General features: G+C 33.4%; 1 protein-coding gene across 1 annotated transcript in view; it reads right to left on the bottom strand.

Moving 5' to 3' along the window:
* Positions 1-18757, bottom strand: part of LOC122362265 (kelch-like protein 29) — a 69258-nt gene that overhangs the window by 11876 nt on the left and 38625 nt on the right. Inside the window, 1 exon segment of the mRNA XM_043263644.1 lies at positions 3807-4000. Within this exon segment, the coding sequence (XP_043119579.1) occupies positions 3807-4000 (194 nt within the window).

Raw genomic sequence — 18757 nt, 5'->3', positions numbered from 1 at the left:
AGTTATTTTGTACATCAATTTCTATTAACCTTACTGCGGTTTACTATTATGTTTAATTTTATTTATTTATGTACTCAAATAATACCATCCAACAAAATATATGCCTTTAATAACTTAAATTTGAGTCTGTTCTTCACACCAAGCAGGGGCTGGATTGACATCTTCATAATGATGTCTCAGAAACACAGGAGCAGAATTTCTAAAGTAAGAACTTCTCGTGAACTGCATGAAACATTAAACTGAACCTGATAATGACAAAATTTAGATGTTAAACAGAATTTCTCTGCACGCTTTTACATGATAGAAGACTTTTTTTTTTTTTTTTTTAAAGACCTGCACAAGCTAATAGCTTCAGTCCAAACCCTTAATCTGAAAAAATTAATAATGTGTTTTAGATTCTTGGACTTTAATTAAACACATCATGGCAGATATTCAACAAGGACTTGATAGTGTCTATCAGAAATATATATATACATATGTACTGTAGGGCTGACCCAGAACTTCAGTACCAAGTTGATACTAAAATAAAAAAAAAAGCACACAAGATACTAGTATTTTTTAAGTACCGGTGGAACCCAGCCAACACGGTTCTTGACGAGTATGAAGACATAAATGCATAAACAATCACCAGAACTGCTCACTTCACTTCATTTTACCTTTTCATTTGAGGAAAACATCATCATATACGCACAGAAACGGTAAGGTATTCACGGCAACCCGTCAAAATAAAAGTTCGATTTGGATATCGTAACAGAAATATATTAGTGTTATTTAGAATAATGTATGTGATAGGCACTACTACAACTAGTGTTTACAAAAATAATAAATAATAATTAAGGAAATAATAATATAATATTTATTTTTTATTTTAATAGTATTATTTACCAAAAAATAAAATGCGTTTAAAATTTCATTAATTAAAAGACATTAAAGAATTAATGAAAATTTTTTTTTTTTATACTTTTATTACTTGTGGAAAAACAGGAAACACAATTTTAAATCTAATAATGCCAAGTGTCTTCTTTAAAAAGATATTAAATGCAATCCGATATATGATCCAAAGCACTGAAGCTTTTTGACATTTTAGTCATTATAGTTTTTAGGTCTATGATGAAAAAGTGGTAAACGGGTAATAAATTAATCAGAGCTATTCCATAAATAGAATTTAAGCCCTAAATGCACCGCGACTCTTATTTTGAAAAGCTTTCACTGTACTACTCCAAGCTGCCCATTAAAAAAAGGCATCTGATTTTTTTTTTTTTACATACAACAATCTTTTATAAACTACGATATGAACACCACAAACTAAACATTGTCTGAATTCATCAACAACGGATACACAGCTATAAAAACACCGCATTCACTGACTGTACACCGACCGGCTTACATTTATTTAATGAAATCCCATCCTTTTGAAGTTTAATAACAGCTCTTAAAACCGTAAGTCGTTTGTTATGCTATTTAAATGGCCTTCAGAGCGGCTAAAACAGAATTGAAACCCTTTTAAGAATCTGCCAGGCCCCCGACAAACCATTAACGTCCAAAAACGGACAGAGACGCTCTAGAGGAGAAGCATTATGTGTGACTCAGAAGTGTAAAGAATATGAGTGGTCCGCAAGTGTGAACAATTGTCTGTCGGGTGGCGGATCAGGAAAAAAACCACGAGGACAATAGCTGGGAAACTGCTGAAGAAATGCAAACACAAGGAACTAGTTACTAGCTTATTATCTGCGCACTTCTGGTTTGCAGAAAGCGTACACTGACAACCGCTGGAGGATGCTGGAAATCTCATTAAAAACAAACGACTTCTGGTCAAATTGTTGCTGCAAAACGCTGTCGCCGTCAAAGGACCCGCTTTGCTAAAGAACACACGCAGCCATTAGCCGAACCAAAAATACTCTTTTAGAGATTTCAGACTAACCCCATTCAAGCAGATACAAGCTGTTCATGCGTGACTAGAAAATAAACGCCCACAGGCTTCACCGAGACCGCTATGAACTGATTCGCTTTAAAAGAGCCTTGATTATTCATGAACTATCTGTTGTGTGAGCTTGACAAACCTTGCTGACTGATATTACAGTTGGCATACGCGGCAATGTGTTGAATAACGTTCGGTTTAAAAAAAGTTTTGCCTTTCCTATGCTTTCACGCAAACAAAACCAAATAACCCATATAAGCAACGCCCAAACGCGGAGACTCTTATTTTGAAATATATTCGTTTCACAGTACCACCCTAGCCGCTAGTTTTTAAAAACGAGCGGGAGATCGAATATCAGCCGATATATTACAATAGAAGCACCATAATTCACCAAAGGCAGATCAAGAGGATCGTTACGCTTGAAATATACAGCAATATGCATGCTAATAAGCAACTAGCAAGCGCAGCTGTAAAATAAAGCTTCCACTTTACAAATTACTAGTGAATTTCACAACGCAGAAAAAGCAAGTACCACTTTTTAAAGTTTGAAAGTCTTGGAAGGTTTCAAGGCCGAAATGGCATTCACTTGACAGAAATAAATATAGTATAGACTTATGAATTTTCACGATTTCTGTTTTTAAGAACGCTTAAATTATTATTAAGGCCATTTAAATCATTTATGACTCACTTTAAGATGACTCAACTGTTTATTGGTAGTTCACTGGTAGCTTCGTACTACGATTATTACAGCAAACGCTTTCATTTCATTGTTACTTAATGCAAACTAATTAGTTTTACCGCGCACCTTAAACGTAAAACGTGTCTAGAAGCAGCGGAAATCCAAAATAACTCATTTCAGCAACTAAAACCGGCAGATGAGGCTGGTTTCAGGGCGGTCTGAGCGGAGCTCTGTGCGCTTTTTTAAATCCACACTTATTTCTGCACTAATGGGGAAACGCTTGCTTTTCCAGCTGTAATGAAACGCCTGAGTCCTGCTCCCGCTGCGTGTCCCTCAGGGCTGCATTCGCCACCGAGATACAGGTTGAGGAAAAAAAGAAAAAAAAAAAGTTCCTTCCCCCTGAGCGTCCCTCCACCCACAAGCTCAAGATCTCTGGAGCGTGTCAAAATGCCAAATACTAATGAAGTCAAACACCGTGAAGTTTCTTTCTCAGTTTCAAAACTGTCTAATGCAAAACTTTAGACATAAAATGCACCTGATGCGAGACTTGGGACTGTCTGTGCATGATGCTTGCAATTTTTTCTTAACTAAAGCAGTTAATTTCATAGATGAAGTCGAGTCTTTTTATATTGCTGCTGTTAAACTATATATATATATATATATATATATATATATATATATATATATATATATATATATATATATATATGCACTACTGTTCAAAAATGTGTCTTGGTTTTTGGGCTTTTATGCCCGACAGGGCTGCATTTATTTGATTAAAAATACAGTAAAATCTGTAAAATTTGTAAAATATAATTACAATTTAAAATCAAGGCTTTTTTTGGTAACGCACAGTACAATGTAATTTATTTATGTGACCAAATCTGAATTTTCAGATTGATTACGCCAGCCAGCGGTGCCACTTAATCATTCTAACATGCTAATTTAAAACTCTCATTATTATCAACGTTAAAAACAGCGCTGATTCATATTTTTCTGCATTCAAATCCAAAAAACCGTGTCCCTGTAATGGGTTATAAAAGGTTGATATTTAGTTTTTGGGATGCCTAAATATCAGGTATTAAAAACATGCTTTTTTTAAAATAAATGGCATCCAAACGATTTAACGAAACGCATCCTTGCTGAAAAAACAACTATGCATTATTCTTCATACACTTACACTCCAACACAGCTCCTATGTTGTCTTACCGATCATGGGCGACTCAATGAAGCTCCAGGCGTTGGTTTGAGGCACATATGACTGAAGTACTCCGGCAGAGCGTCCGGCATCGTTCACCCCTCCAAACACATAGATCTTCCCTCCACACACGGTGGCCGCCGCTGAATGCACGGGTTTGGGCAGAGGAGCCACCATCTCCCACTGGTTAGTGATGGTGTCGTACCTGGAGAGAAAATGAAACCCCGTTTATCCCGGAGCATCACAATAACGCTCTATTCATGTTCGTACAAACACGCTTGCGAACGCCCAAACCCGCTAACAGCACTCATATTTCCAGGATAAATGACTATTAAAGTCGGCCTAAATAAAAAGACGTGGCCCAAGGATCTTTAAACGATGCCCGTGGCTCGTATCAGTGAGTTTCCGCTTCACGCCTGATAAAGCATCAAGAAAATGAGAGCACATTGTGAGGGTTTGGATGAGTTTTTTTTTACTGGCCCTGGGAAAATATTATGTATGCCAACTCGTCTGCACAAATGCTGTTCCACTCCTATTCCAAGAATACAAACAAAACACAATTATTTAGGACCATTATTATTATTAATCTAAAACAGAAATACCGTATATTGTTAAATATTATTTTTAAGCATTTAAATAATCATATAAACGAAAATCAATAAAGTTATTTTTTTTTCTATACACTGTTGATGAATATCATTCATTTATGCAATATAAATATATATATATATATATAATATTTAATAAATACCAGTGTGCATACATTTTTACAAATTATTTAATAATAGTTAAGTCATTTATTTTAATTGTCCTATATAAATATAAAATATTATTTTTATGATAAACAATCATGTTTTTAAAATGTTATACACACACAAGATTTCAAGTCCTGTTAGGTGATAAAAATGTAATAACATGAAACATATTTAGTTTAAAGCCTAAAACAAGAACAACAAAAAATGGTCGAATGGAAACATATTTTTTGCTGCGGGGTTTTTTTTGACCTCCATGCTTTTTCTTGTTTTAAGCATACACTTGCTTAATTTTAAAATACATTATTTTGAGACCTCGGAGATCTTCCGTGACCTTGCTTCACAAGCTAATATGCAATGATTTAAAAATCATTTATTGCAGTGCGATGCTTTATTATGTGATCAGACGATGAAAACGGACAATGCTGGACCATGAGCATGGCGATATAACTAACAGCTCATGAGGTTATTTTGAGTCTTCACGTTGATGAAAGCCTCCGGCGCACCTGCCTGCTCCAGTCGACTCTCTACAGGCATTAAGGTGAAAATACCCTGAAATATTCCTTTAATTTATGCATGTTACTGTGCTGCGGGGTTTTGCTCGCCAGATTTCTCCAGCGTTTCCCTTCAGTGAGGCAAACGAGATAAAGTTCTCCAGCAATCTTCCACGCTCGCTCTCTGTTAAACGTGCAGCAGATAAGAGAGACTCCAGCGCCGTCTCCAAACACGTCTCTGCTCCTCCATTAAGACTCATAATGGTCTCAGTCAGCGAGTGCCACCGCGGCTCATTCCCTGCTCAATTTTCACTCTCTAACAGGCAATCTCCTGATGTCTCTCACAGGTCCTCCTGAAGAAATCAGAGCAGCATCTGAGCTATATATATGGGTTGCACAATCCATATATATATCATATATACCTATATATATATGTATCATTATACATATATCACAATCCACATACAGTATAGCTATTCACACGCATGTATATGTGTAGGGGGCATTACACATACAATATATATATATATATATATATATATATATATATATATATGCATATATATATACACATATATATATATATACATATATATATATATATATATATATATATATATATATATACATATATATACACACACATATATATATATATATACACATATATATATATATATATATATATATATATATATATATATATATATATATATATATATATATATATATATATATATATATATATATATATATATATATATATATATATATATATATATATATATATACATATATATATATATATATATATATATATATATATATATATATATATATATATATATATATATATATATATATATATATATATATATATATATATATATATATATATATATATATATATATATATTTATTAGTGTATTATTTAATCTTTTATATATATATATATATTCATTGGTTTATTTATATAATATACATTTATATATATATTATATACACATATATATATACACACAAATATATATACATATATATATATATATATACACACACATATATATATATATATATATATATATATATATAGTATATATATATATATTAGTCCATATTATTATATATATTTAGTATATATATTTTTCTAAATTCATTGGTTTATTTATATAATATTTTTATATTATATTATATTACGCTTATTTATACTTTTACACACAAATGTTTGCTTTAACTACTGTACATATACATATATATACATATATATATATATATATATATATATATATATATATATATATATATATATATATATGCACACACACACGCATATGTTTTTTTTTATGTTTATTTACAAAAAAGTCTATGTTTTTATTGGGTTTTATTGTATTTGCTTTCTTTTTTAACATAGTCAAACTAACCCAACTGCAGGTTAATTTTGATTCGTTGAAATACATAAACATGATTTCTTAGAATTGCCAAATCAGTTTTTTTTGCAAATGAAGTCTTCATATCCGTCATCCACGTCTTTATGGACTTCGTCACGTTGGAAGAAACTTCACCAAACTTTACACTCGGCACAATGCAGTCAGAAAAAAGTACCGTTCTCCCGGCAACCGCCAAACCCAGACTCGTCCATCAGACTGGCAGACGGAGAAGCGAGATTCGTCTTGGTGATGTATGGCTTGGATGCAGCTGCTCGGCCACTGAAACCCATTCCATGAAGCTCTCTGCGCACTCGAGCCGATCTGAAGCCCGCGTGAAGTTTGTGGCGATCGTTGCTGTCGCTCCCAAACGCTTCCACTCTTTCAACGATGTTTGTAGAAACAGTCTGCACGCCTAGGTGCTTGATTCTCTTCACCTGTGGCCATGGAAGTGACTGGAACGTCCGATTATTTGCATGGGAGAGTGAATACTTTTGGCAATATAGCGTATGTGAACATTCGCGCTGGCAAACAACACAAAAAATGATTAAGGCGACGTCGGTCGCGTCTGGAGAAGAACTCTGATCACTTCAAACCGCTAATAGCATTAATAGTAGCAGACGTGCTTAAATGTATCGGCGGACGTTATCCCACACAAACACTGGCCATCCACAGCGCTGTGTTAAAGCGGATGTTCATCGTCTGCCGGGGAGCACCATTAATTACACCGAGGAGAGTGTTATCAGGACACTTCTGCCTCTTCTTTAATGAGACTTTTACAGCCGCGTACAGGAAGGAACTAATTACACGAGGCAGAGACTCACTCGATGAAAGTGCGGTTATAAATAAAGACATCTGTGGAACAAAAGAAAAATGATTATGACTCACGTTTTCTCATATAAAAGGAGTCTGATACGAATTATAGCAATTAGCGAGGAACCACCTGCAGTCATGTGACTTTTCTAGCTTATGTGGCAGATTCTGCTTTAATTAGCCGGTAGCGTTTTCTTCTTTGTCTTCTGATGAGAAATCCACGGTGATTTTTTTCCCCCCTCGCTAATCTGTAACGTACACATACAACGCCATTGTCTCCCAGCTATTTTAAATAGCATCCGCTTCCACACGTAACAAGAACGGTTATCATTGTTAAAGTTAACTTGAGCTACTCAACTGCCGATTAATTTGTTAGCTAGCTTGCTAACTGACTGAACCTGAAACTGAAACAACACTGAAATGAAATACAATTCGATTGAAAAATTAAACGAAACACCTTTATGATGTCAAAGCACTAAAATTACTATCTGCAAATAAACTAAACCTAAAACTGTAGAACTAATACTGAAAATAAATGGCAAATATTAATTAAAAAAATAAACAAATAAAATGAACAAAAAACAAAGCAAAATAGAAATAAAATAAAACAAAAGCTAACACTAATTATAAATATGTCTAAAATATTGTATGAAAAAGTAGTTCACATTACATTACTTTATAATTATTATATAACTTATTACAATACAATTTATTTATTTACTTATTTAAATGTTTATTTTAATATAACTATTAATTAATCGCAAATAATTACATCCAAAATGATTTTTTTACATAATGTGTGTTTGTTCTGTTTATTTATTATGTATATATTAAAACACATACATACAATATATATTTAGAATTTATTTACATGTAAATACATATTTATATATTTATTTTCATTTATATTTATATTTCATATATATATATATAAATATATATACACATATATATATATATATATATATATATATATACACACACACACATATATATATATATATATATGTGTATATATATATATGTATATATATATATATATATATATATATATATATATATATATATATATATATATATATATATATATATATATATATACATATATACATATATATATATATATATATATATACATATATATATATATATATATATATATATATATATATATATATATATATATATATATATATATATATACACATATATATATATACATATATATATATATATATATATATATATATATATATATATATATATATATATATATATATATATATATATATATATATATATATATATATATATATATATATATATATATATATATATATATATATATATATATATATATATATATATATATATATATATAGATGTATAGATGTAATATAAGAAAATCTAATCTATCTAATCTAATAAGAAAAACTAAGAAGAAACTGTGATTTTAAAGAAAATTACTTAATTTCCTTGTAAATTTTACAGGAATTTACCGTTAACCACTTATCTGGTTTTCACTGTAGACTTTTCACAGGTTTTTTTCCTGTTAAAATCATGGTAATCTTTTACAGTGTTTCTTCCTCTCATTATGAGAAACTCAAGAGGCTCACAAGAAACGAAAGAGAAATGCTTGTTTCCTCTTTGACCTGTCGCTAATTAGCATATAAATACCAGTCACTTTCCTATTTCTTTGGAAGGTGTCTATTAACGGGCTGCTGTAGCTCCCGCAGCGCTCACAGTGCTGTAAAAGACGCTGTGAATTCTCTGTAACAGCTGAACACAACCAGGTTAGGTTTCACGTGAACATGTGCTGAAGCAGCGGCTCGACGGTCAGGCGTGTCTTCATCTACGGTTACTCAGGCCTCGTCTCTGCGCCAGTGACTTTAATAAGAACTCAAACACCATGAAAGCCTCTTAGCCGAGCCTCCAACAGCAAACTCAAATTAGTGAAAGGGCTCATACAAAAACCAAATAATAACATTTCCCTTGCTCTTTAGAGAAAAGAGATTAATAATAATAATAATAATAATAAAACAATCATTTTGTTATATATACTCATACTATTGTTAATCAACGTCATCTTTGTATTTTCAACTTACTTTTTTTAAATTAAGCTCATTTGCTGTACTTTTGCCACTTTATTTATTTATTTATTTTTTATATTTCTATTTAGCTGTTTTTATTTCTAATTAGCTATTAACTCATTTCTGTTAGTTTAAAAATATATACTGTAGCATCCTGGCCATATTTGTTGTATTTCTTAAAATATGCAGATATATATATATATATATATATATATATATATATATATATATATATATATATATATATATATATATATATATATATATATATATGCACAAATAAATATATAAATAAATAAAAAAATATATATATATATATATATACACATATATATATATATATATATATATATATATATATATATATAAAATAAATAAATATATGTACAAATATATATAAATAAAAATAAATAAATATATGTACAAATAAATATATATAAATAAAAAAATATATATATATATAATAAAAATAAATAAATATATGTACAAATAAAAATATATATAAATAAAAATATATAAATGCACAAAAAAAAATATATATGCACAAATAAATATATATATATATATATATAATAATAAATATATATATAATATATATATAAATATATATATATATATAATATATATATATATATATATATATATTATATATATATATATATATATATATATATATATATATATATATATATATATATAAATATGAATAAAATAAATAAAACAAACATGTTTGAGTAGAGCTGTCCCTTTAAGAAAGCAAACACAGTAAACAGTAGATTTCGTGTTGAATCACAGTTAGTACATGACCTCCAACTGTAGTTACAACAATAATGCAAGTTTGAACATGTTAAGTCAGTAACAGTGATAAACTGGGCCAAGGTCACAACACAGAAACGCCTGTAAACAAACTCATTTCTTGAGCACTTCAATGAACAAGAGAGCCAAAAGACAGATGGCCTTCCCATTTGTCTTGGTAAAAGCAGGGCACCTTCAGCACGGAGAGGACCAAAACATGGAGAAAATGCTCTAAAACCTGTAGCATCACCACATGAACCAATAACGCGAGGCATTCTCAAGACAACTCGCTTTTTGAAAAGAGGTAGTTGTGTACATCCCTATCATCATTCGCCGGGTATTGAGGGCGGGCGACCTGAGGGGCGGCTGGCATCATTACCGGAGCAGATCGCCATCCATCCATCAGCGAGAGACGGGATTAGAGAGTCACGCCGGGCCAAAAGCACACACACACACACACACACACGGCCAGTCGCAGACCTTTCTATATATAATCCATCCAGCTCTGGAGCGGCTCCCGTGTCAAGGTTACGTCTGCTCTCTCTATGAGCGGCCCTCTGCTCCGCGGTAGAGGCCGTATATCTGCCGGAGGGAGCCGCTGATCAATGTCTTCCCATCTCCATCCGTTATGTTTTCCCTTAAAATACACGGCCGACGCTGCGGTCTAATCACTTTCCCTCATCTGAGAGGTAGACGGCTGATCTACGGCCCAGCTGCGAGTTTGAAAACCAGCCAAAACACACCAGACGCATTGATCTTGTCGGATTGATTGTGATAAACGCTTTTCGCTTTTTCCCCTTCAGAGTAACACAAGCGCGTTGTAGTCGAAAGCGGTTAAGCGGTTTTCTTTCCAATGTTGTCATTACTTTAATGCTCTTCTTCAGAGTTAGAGGGGAAGATGGTCATGCATTCTTTATCGTTTGGCGTTTAAAGATAACGAAGACGATATTCTCATCGCAGTAATGCTGCATATATGCAGGCGCTCTCAAAAAAAACTGGTTTTATTAGCTTTGTGAGGACATCCCTATAATGTCGCAGAAACAAGTGCACGCACACACACACACACGCACACACACACACACACACACACACACACACACACACACACACACACGTGATTATTTGTGGTTTATGGGCACTCTCCACAGGCATAATGGTTTTTATACTGTAGAAACTGTATGTGCTACTGTCCTAAACCTAAACCAAGCCCTTACTGTATGTTTTTTTATGACTTTTGAATTATAAAGACATATATAAAGCATTTTCCTCATAAACCACCTTCAAACTGTAATACCTCTGTAATACTGTCATTAAACACATATAAACCACAAATACCAACACACACACACACACACTCACACATATGTATGGACTTAATGTCGTTTGGACACGATTTTCATAATTTGGGCCCGAATATAATTGAAATTCAACAATAAAGATGAAATTAAAGTGCAGACATTAAGCTTTAACTCAAGGGGTTGAACAATTATGAACAAAGCTCTTTAACTCTCGCTTTAATTCCTTAAACTTTCCTCTCATTTTGAAAATACCATCAGAATTAAAGCTCAGAGTGTGCTCTGTAACTTGAATAAGTTTTGGTCAACAAATAATATAAAAAAATGTGCTCGTGTACAAATACATATGAAGCTAACTGTACACAAACACTCGCCCCGATGCTGTAGATGTTATGCTTATATAACATGCTTATTTCTGCTTATTTAAATTAGAATCATTACAATAGAGTAATGTGACTCGCTTTTGGCAACGATAGGTAATGGGGATTATTTTCTAGTCTTTTTTTGCATCAGGGGAAATGATTATGTGTGTAATTGAATGAACAGCACGGTCAAAAAAATAATAAAAAATGTAAAAGCCTATTGAAAGGGTAACCATCCAAAAACACTCCAGTAACCATCCATAGAAACCCTAGCAACACTGCAGCAACTTTCATTTTCATATCCAGCAAATTCATATTTTCATCATAAAGTTGAAAAAAGTTAAGGAAAAAGTGTATATATATATATATACACACATTTATTTGCATTGTACATTAAATGCTCAAGTGAATTTTTATGCTTTTGAAATGTTTCTGTTTTTAATGAGCCCTGAGAGGTGGATTATGGTTAAAAAGATCACAGAAAATGCGTACATTAGCAGGTCAAGAGCTTTTTCTGAGTTTATTTATTGACAAAATCAGCTGAATAAATTGTGCATGAATGAACTGATGTTAATGGAAATCGTTCCAAGGTCAATGTCTGTGGTTTTCTAGCACAACTTAAAAAAAAAACTTTTTATATCTTTTTATATATATATATATATATATATATATATATATATATATATATATATATATATATATATATATATATATATATATATATATATATATATATATATATATATATATATATATATATATATATATATATATATATATATATATATATATATATATATATATATATATATATATATATATACACACACACACACACACACACACATATATATATATATATATATATACATATATACACACACACACATATATATATATATATATATATATATATATATATATATATATATATATATATATATACATATATACACACACATATATACATACATATACATATATACACACACACACACAAAAATCCTGATTTTTTTAAAATTATAAATTATATCATTATTTTTTTATTATTTAGTACACACACACACACACACACACACAGAAAAATCTTGATATTTTTAAATGATAAATTATATAATTAATTTTTTTATTATTTAGTTTCAGCTTTCTATAACCCCACATATAAATAATCTGTTTATCCCATCTGTCACTCAACATAGTTCATATCTCATCCACTCCTACAGCGCAAAATTCAATCCGATCCAGAGATAAACAGATGTTTTCGATCGACCGCAATGATCCCAAAAACAGTGGGTATGATTAGTCTTTCCGTGAGGCTCGGTGTGCACCAGAACAAACAAACAGCTACAGGAGTCTCTCCAGCTCCAACTAGAACAGACAGCCATCAAAGACGATGAATTTCCGGAAATAAATACAGTGCTTGAGCAGCAGAGGACTGTTTTTATCATGTTTGGCTGAACCGCAGTGGTTCATTGACGCAGAGGAAACGAACGGATCGAGAGACGCCCATTAAACGCCAGCTGCGGCTTCACAAAACATGCTACGGACACCGCTACGATGAAGTCACAGCGTCTTTAGAAAGACGTTTTCAGGCCGGTCTTCCTCAACATTCGTCAAACGTCAAAATAAGGGCTGAGCACAAACAGTCAATGATTTATCGATGCTTCACTAGGAGAAGCCTGATTCGATACCAATCACAGTTTAACATTCACAGGGTGTTTCGGCCATATGGGCGCGCTCAAATGACTACCGTTTTTCTCGAAATAAGTTCATACAGCCTATTCATACAGCCTATTAAGATAACGCTTAAATATGTAGTTGAGTGAAAAGAAAAAAAAGCTTACAGCAAACTGTAACACATTATAGATTACCTGCTGCTGTTAATTAAAGGAATTCCTTACCGTAACGAATCCTACCGTACGGTCTCAACATTGTAATGCATTGACCAATGAGTCCTGTATCACTTCTGAGTTACTTCGACCAAAATAAGTACATATTAAAGTTTTAGTCACAGTTCAGACGCGGTCTGGGCCACGGACCTATTTTAGGTTCCTCCTTATTTTTATATTTTAGACATCCGTCAGTTAGAGGCGAAAGAACTGCTGGTGGAAACAAACCAAGACCGTGCTCCGCGTCATTTTTATGGATTACAAAAAAGGTTTTGCTTTCAATTTTTTAAATCTAACGCCTTCTATGGATATATTTATCATGTCTCTTTCCGCTGAGTTTCGGTTCATTTTTGTGAAGTGCTCCTGTTCAACACGAGGTTTTCTTTTCTTTTTTTCCTTTAAATATCGTAATTGAAAGTAGACCCTTTACAGCTCTGAATGATGCATCACTCTTACGAACTAAAAAAATGCTCCAAGCGTTTTTTTTCAAAATTAGCAAACAAAACTGAACTGTTTTAAGTTAAAATGTTGGAACGCAAGCGTTTACCGAGTTAAATATTACTGAAAATCAGCTCGAGGCATGCATGCTTATAATATTAACGTTATGTTGTATAAATAATAAAGCATATTCTATATGGGACTAATAATCCCATTGATTAAAAACCTGCTATCAAATGTTTCATTCTACAGAATTGCAGTACATTAATAACTTCTGTCATATGCATAATATTATTATAAGAGCACTTTTTTAGGGTTTTGCTGATGTTTCATGTTGACTTGTAAACGAAGCACACAACATATCCGACTGAATGTCTATTTTAGCACGCCCCCAAAAACATAATTCGACTAGCAATCAAATATTGTCGATATTTGAAAATTCGGATGAGTCGGAGACACCCCTAGTATTTAGGATGACAAAATGATTAAAAAGTGGCATTTTTAGTGGCACTAACAACATTCAACGTCAAAATGATTGAGACGGCCAATCAAATCAAAGAAGGCGTTTTCTTTCGGTTTTGGGGTTTTTTTCACAGAAGAAGAGCATAAATTCCAACGCGAAGATGAATAAGCGAAACATTTCATATTTAACAGCTGTTTTGCTACTAAAAAGTTCAACGCCAGACAGCTATATCCAGTCATGCAAACTGCTCGACTCAAATACGGCTATTTTAAATGAAAAATATGGCAGTATTTATAATATTAATGCAACTGCCAACTGAATGCGACGAGGCAAGAAACATTTCATAACATTTCATAACCTTTTCACACGTTAGTCATACAAATAAAAGGGCGCGTGTTTAATATGCTACGTGCGGGTGGTTCAAAATGAATACTTACTATCTAGAATTTCCTTTACGCTTTATTTTAAAATAAAAACAAGTTCAAGACGTGGTTACGGCCTTGGGATTTAATCAGGTTAGACGGCGTATTGAATTTAATGTTGAATCAAGGCTGTGAGGCATATCTTTACAACGGCACGCACTGTATAGCCGTCCAAATCATGTTTTTTTTAAGGAAGCGGTTTCATCAGCTGAACAATCGCTAACACACTTCTGTACTTCAGTTCCTCACGGCCTCGCTTTCACTCCTGTCAAAAAATTACCCCGACTAAGGCCTATTGAGTGGCAAGAGACAAAGAGAGCTCCAATTAAAAATAAAAATACTGTAATTTGCGCCCCGTCTTGTCGTTTTGACGATCAACGGGGTCTGAAAATCCACTTGGTCGGAGCGAAAGTGCGGCAGAGATGAAGGCACAGCGGCGGGCGGCGAGTTATCAGCTCTTTAATCCCACGGTGTGTTGAGTTTTCACGCTGGGACGCTCTATCTCAGCACGGCACAACGGGCCTATAGACACGCTCCGCTCGTTGACGGGGGAAATCAAGAGCGACTGCTCGTACTTTAGTCTCATCCTACGGGAAACAATTCAGATGTTAATGAAACCAAAAGAATTGCAAAACCAAATGATTAGAATTCCGAAAAAAAAAAAAAAAAAAAATGCATGGCATCATCGATATTGCTTAAAATTCGGGGAGTCGGACATGCTGCATTTGTTACAGCAAAAATAACGCTGTGCGATATTATCGCAATTTCGAATGTAATTTAAAATGCTATTTATTTCTGTGATACAAAGTTGAATTTAAAGCATCGTTACTCTGTTCTTTAACGTCACGTGATCCTTCAGAAATCACTCTATTATGCCGATTTGCTTTCGACACTAACGACAAAAACAGCGCTGGATATTTTTTTGGAAACTGCGATACAGTTTTTTAGGATTCTTTGAAGAACACATTATTTTTCTCTTTTACATGTTAGAAATCTGCTTACTGTTATTTTAATCAATTTTAATAGAATGTGTTCTTGCTGAAAAAAAATAAATAAAAAAATCTCAAAAATACAATCAATCAAAATTAAAAATATATTTAGATTTTTCAAATACAAATAGTTAGAATAAATCACAAAAAAAAATTTTTTGGATTAATATGCACTGCTGAATCTTTCACATTAAGTTAAGGAATGAATATCGGATGAACTTGAATAAAAATAATTATACGTTGACTGTGTAGAATACGCTTATAGATTCATGTTGATGAGGCTTTCAGCTTAATAGCGATAATCGAAACGATATTTCCTTTTCGGTTAATGACTGCATAACATGCCCATTACATCAGAGCGCATTCAAGCCCAGATTTAGTGCTTTAATTGGAGCAGTTGTGCGCTTGGCTTTAGCGAGCGTCACGCAGCATTGTGAGACTGCCAAAGTCATGACTGCATGACACCGAGAAAATAAACTCCCCAGAGCCGCGGCTCGCCCCCTGCCCCTCGTTTTCGCTCCGGCTCCTACAGTAATCTCCGAGCTAAAGACGCGGAGCGACGCCTCAAAGTGCCAGACTGTGGCTTTACGACCGGAGTCCATCATCAAAGAGCAATTAAACAGTAAGTGTTGCTGATTGGGCTGGAACGAGGCACGCCGTCTGAATAATCAGCGTCCTCTCGCCGCCGTCGGAGGGCCGGACTCGAGGGGTGTGGTATTTCAAGACTGCGAAAGGTTAGGAGACGCCTGGCGGGAGCGCGCCGTCAGCCACCGCGATTAGCACCAGGATTCAGTGCACAAATATGACATTTGATGAGCCGGTGTGAACATGTGGTGCAGATACACAAGCTGTGTTTGTGTATAATGCCGTCAAAATGAGAATTCCTTCGCCCACTAAATACAGCTGTCTTAACCAGAGCCGCCTGCCATGGAGCTCCACTTCATGCATATTTAAGACGTATTAGGTTCAGCGCTCGTACTTGCTAAAATGCTTTAGGAATGCATGCAGCAATTATTGTAGATGAAATGGAGATGCTCAACAACGGACGGAAACTTCATGCAAGTCTTTCTTTTCTGTAGGATTCTGTATTCTGCAGCAGAAAGCAAATACGTTTCATCACACCTTTTTAACTTCCAATCGTTCCCTAATCCTAATTATTAACAATAAAACAAATTGCCTGAATATTATCAACAACAAATGATTTTGCAATATATTTGCCCCGACTAAATGAAAAAACTATTATTTTTTTTTCCCTTGGAAATAACATGCGCTAATGAATTCTTCACAATAACAATGGGATTAATAAAATAAAATAAAATAAAATAAAATAAAATAAAATAAAATAAAAAAAATATAATAAAATAAAACTCATTTTAATTTAAGGCTGAAATAAAGAATAAAGTATGCATGCATGCATAAAATATTATTTAAAAAATTTATAAAAATCCATTTTAATGCACATCAATGTAATGCATGTTAGCTGCCTTTGAAATAATATATATAGGAATATGCTTTAGACATTATACATGCAACAACCTTGATATCAGGTTCAATGCTGTGCTAACATTAGAATGAAGCTTACATTTGAATGGTTGTGTATCTGCAATTATAAACAATAATAATCACTAATGGCTTTAATACTTATGACCTATAATGTTTTTCCCTGGCTGCATTGACTGATGTGCACAGATGAACCATTTATATGATAATCAGGTATCTGCATTGAGGAAGTAAATGGAGCATATCCTTGAATATTTTTTATACATTACGGATGAAAAAAACCTTGATATCAGGTTCAATACCGCGCTAATGCACTAAACGTTCTAGGACTTCGGCGCACTTTCAATATTCATTGCGAATGAAATGCAGTCGCTCAACAGTAGCTGGTAACTTTATGAACGTCTTTCTTTTTTAGGGCATTAAAACAAAATGTACTCAAACTCGGTGTGTTTAATACAGTGATCATTAATTGCTTAGATTATTTCTGAACTAATCGTGCCTATGAGTTTTCTTGTTTTGGACATAAACCAATGACGAACCATTCAGAGCAACTCCAAGAATATGAATTAAGTTAGTAAACACAGGCTATTTATTCTCCTGCTGATTTAAGAGCACATAATGGCATACAATCGAGACATTATGGACAAAACTACCTTGGCATCAGCTTCATTACTGTACTCACTAATATATGCAATACTCGCCGTAACTAAACTTGAGACGCTCGGTATAGTCAGTAACTATGCAGATCTTTTTATTTGTGGCACGGAAATGCATGCATACAGTTTCCAGTCACTCATTATTTTTATTTACTCGGAAGGAAAGAAAACTCGCCTTTGGCAATTATAGAGGTGTATACATACTCAATTCCAAAACCTACAGAGCTGCATCCACAGGGAGCGTTTTAAAACACACTTCAAAAAATAATGTGCATCATTACGATACCTTCTAAGATGCCCGTTCAGGAAAAATCGAACAAAAACATCACAAATATCCTACAGAGAGCACGCGCTGCAACGCGCTTTCATCTACATTCGAGGTGTTGTTTGTCTATTATTTACATTTGGCTTCTTTTAGGCTCATTAGTCATCAGATCCTCTGGAAACTCCACAGATGTTATGAAGGTTGCAGGTACGGACGGGCGCGCAGCTTTTTTTATCTCACCGAGCACCAGAGCAGCTCAGAGTTTACTTGAGCCCCGGCGTGACCGGGCAGCTGTCTACGTAGACCGTTTACAGC

This window comes from Puntigrus tetrazona, chromosome 17 (genome assembly GCF_018831695.1).
Source record: "Puntigrus tetrazona isolate hp1 chromosome 17, ASM1883169v1, whole genome shotgun sequence".
Classification (NCBI taxonomy): Eukaryota; Metazoa; Chordata; class Actinopteri; order Cypriniformes; family Cyprinidae; genus Puntigrus; species Puntigrus tetrazona.
Note: the sequence above shows the minus strand (reverse complement) of the source record. Positions and strands in the feature narration are given on the sequence as shown.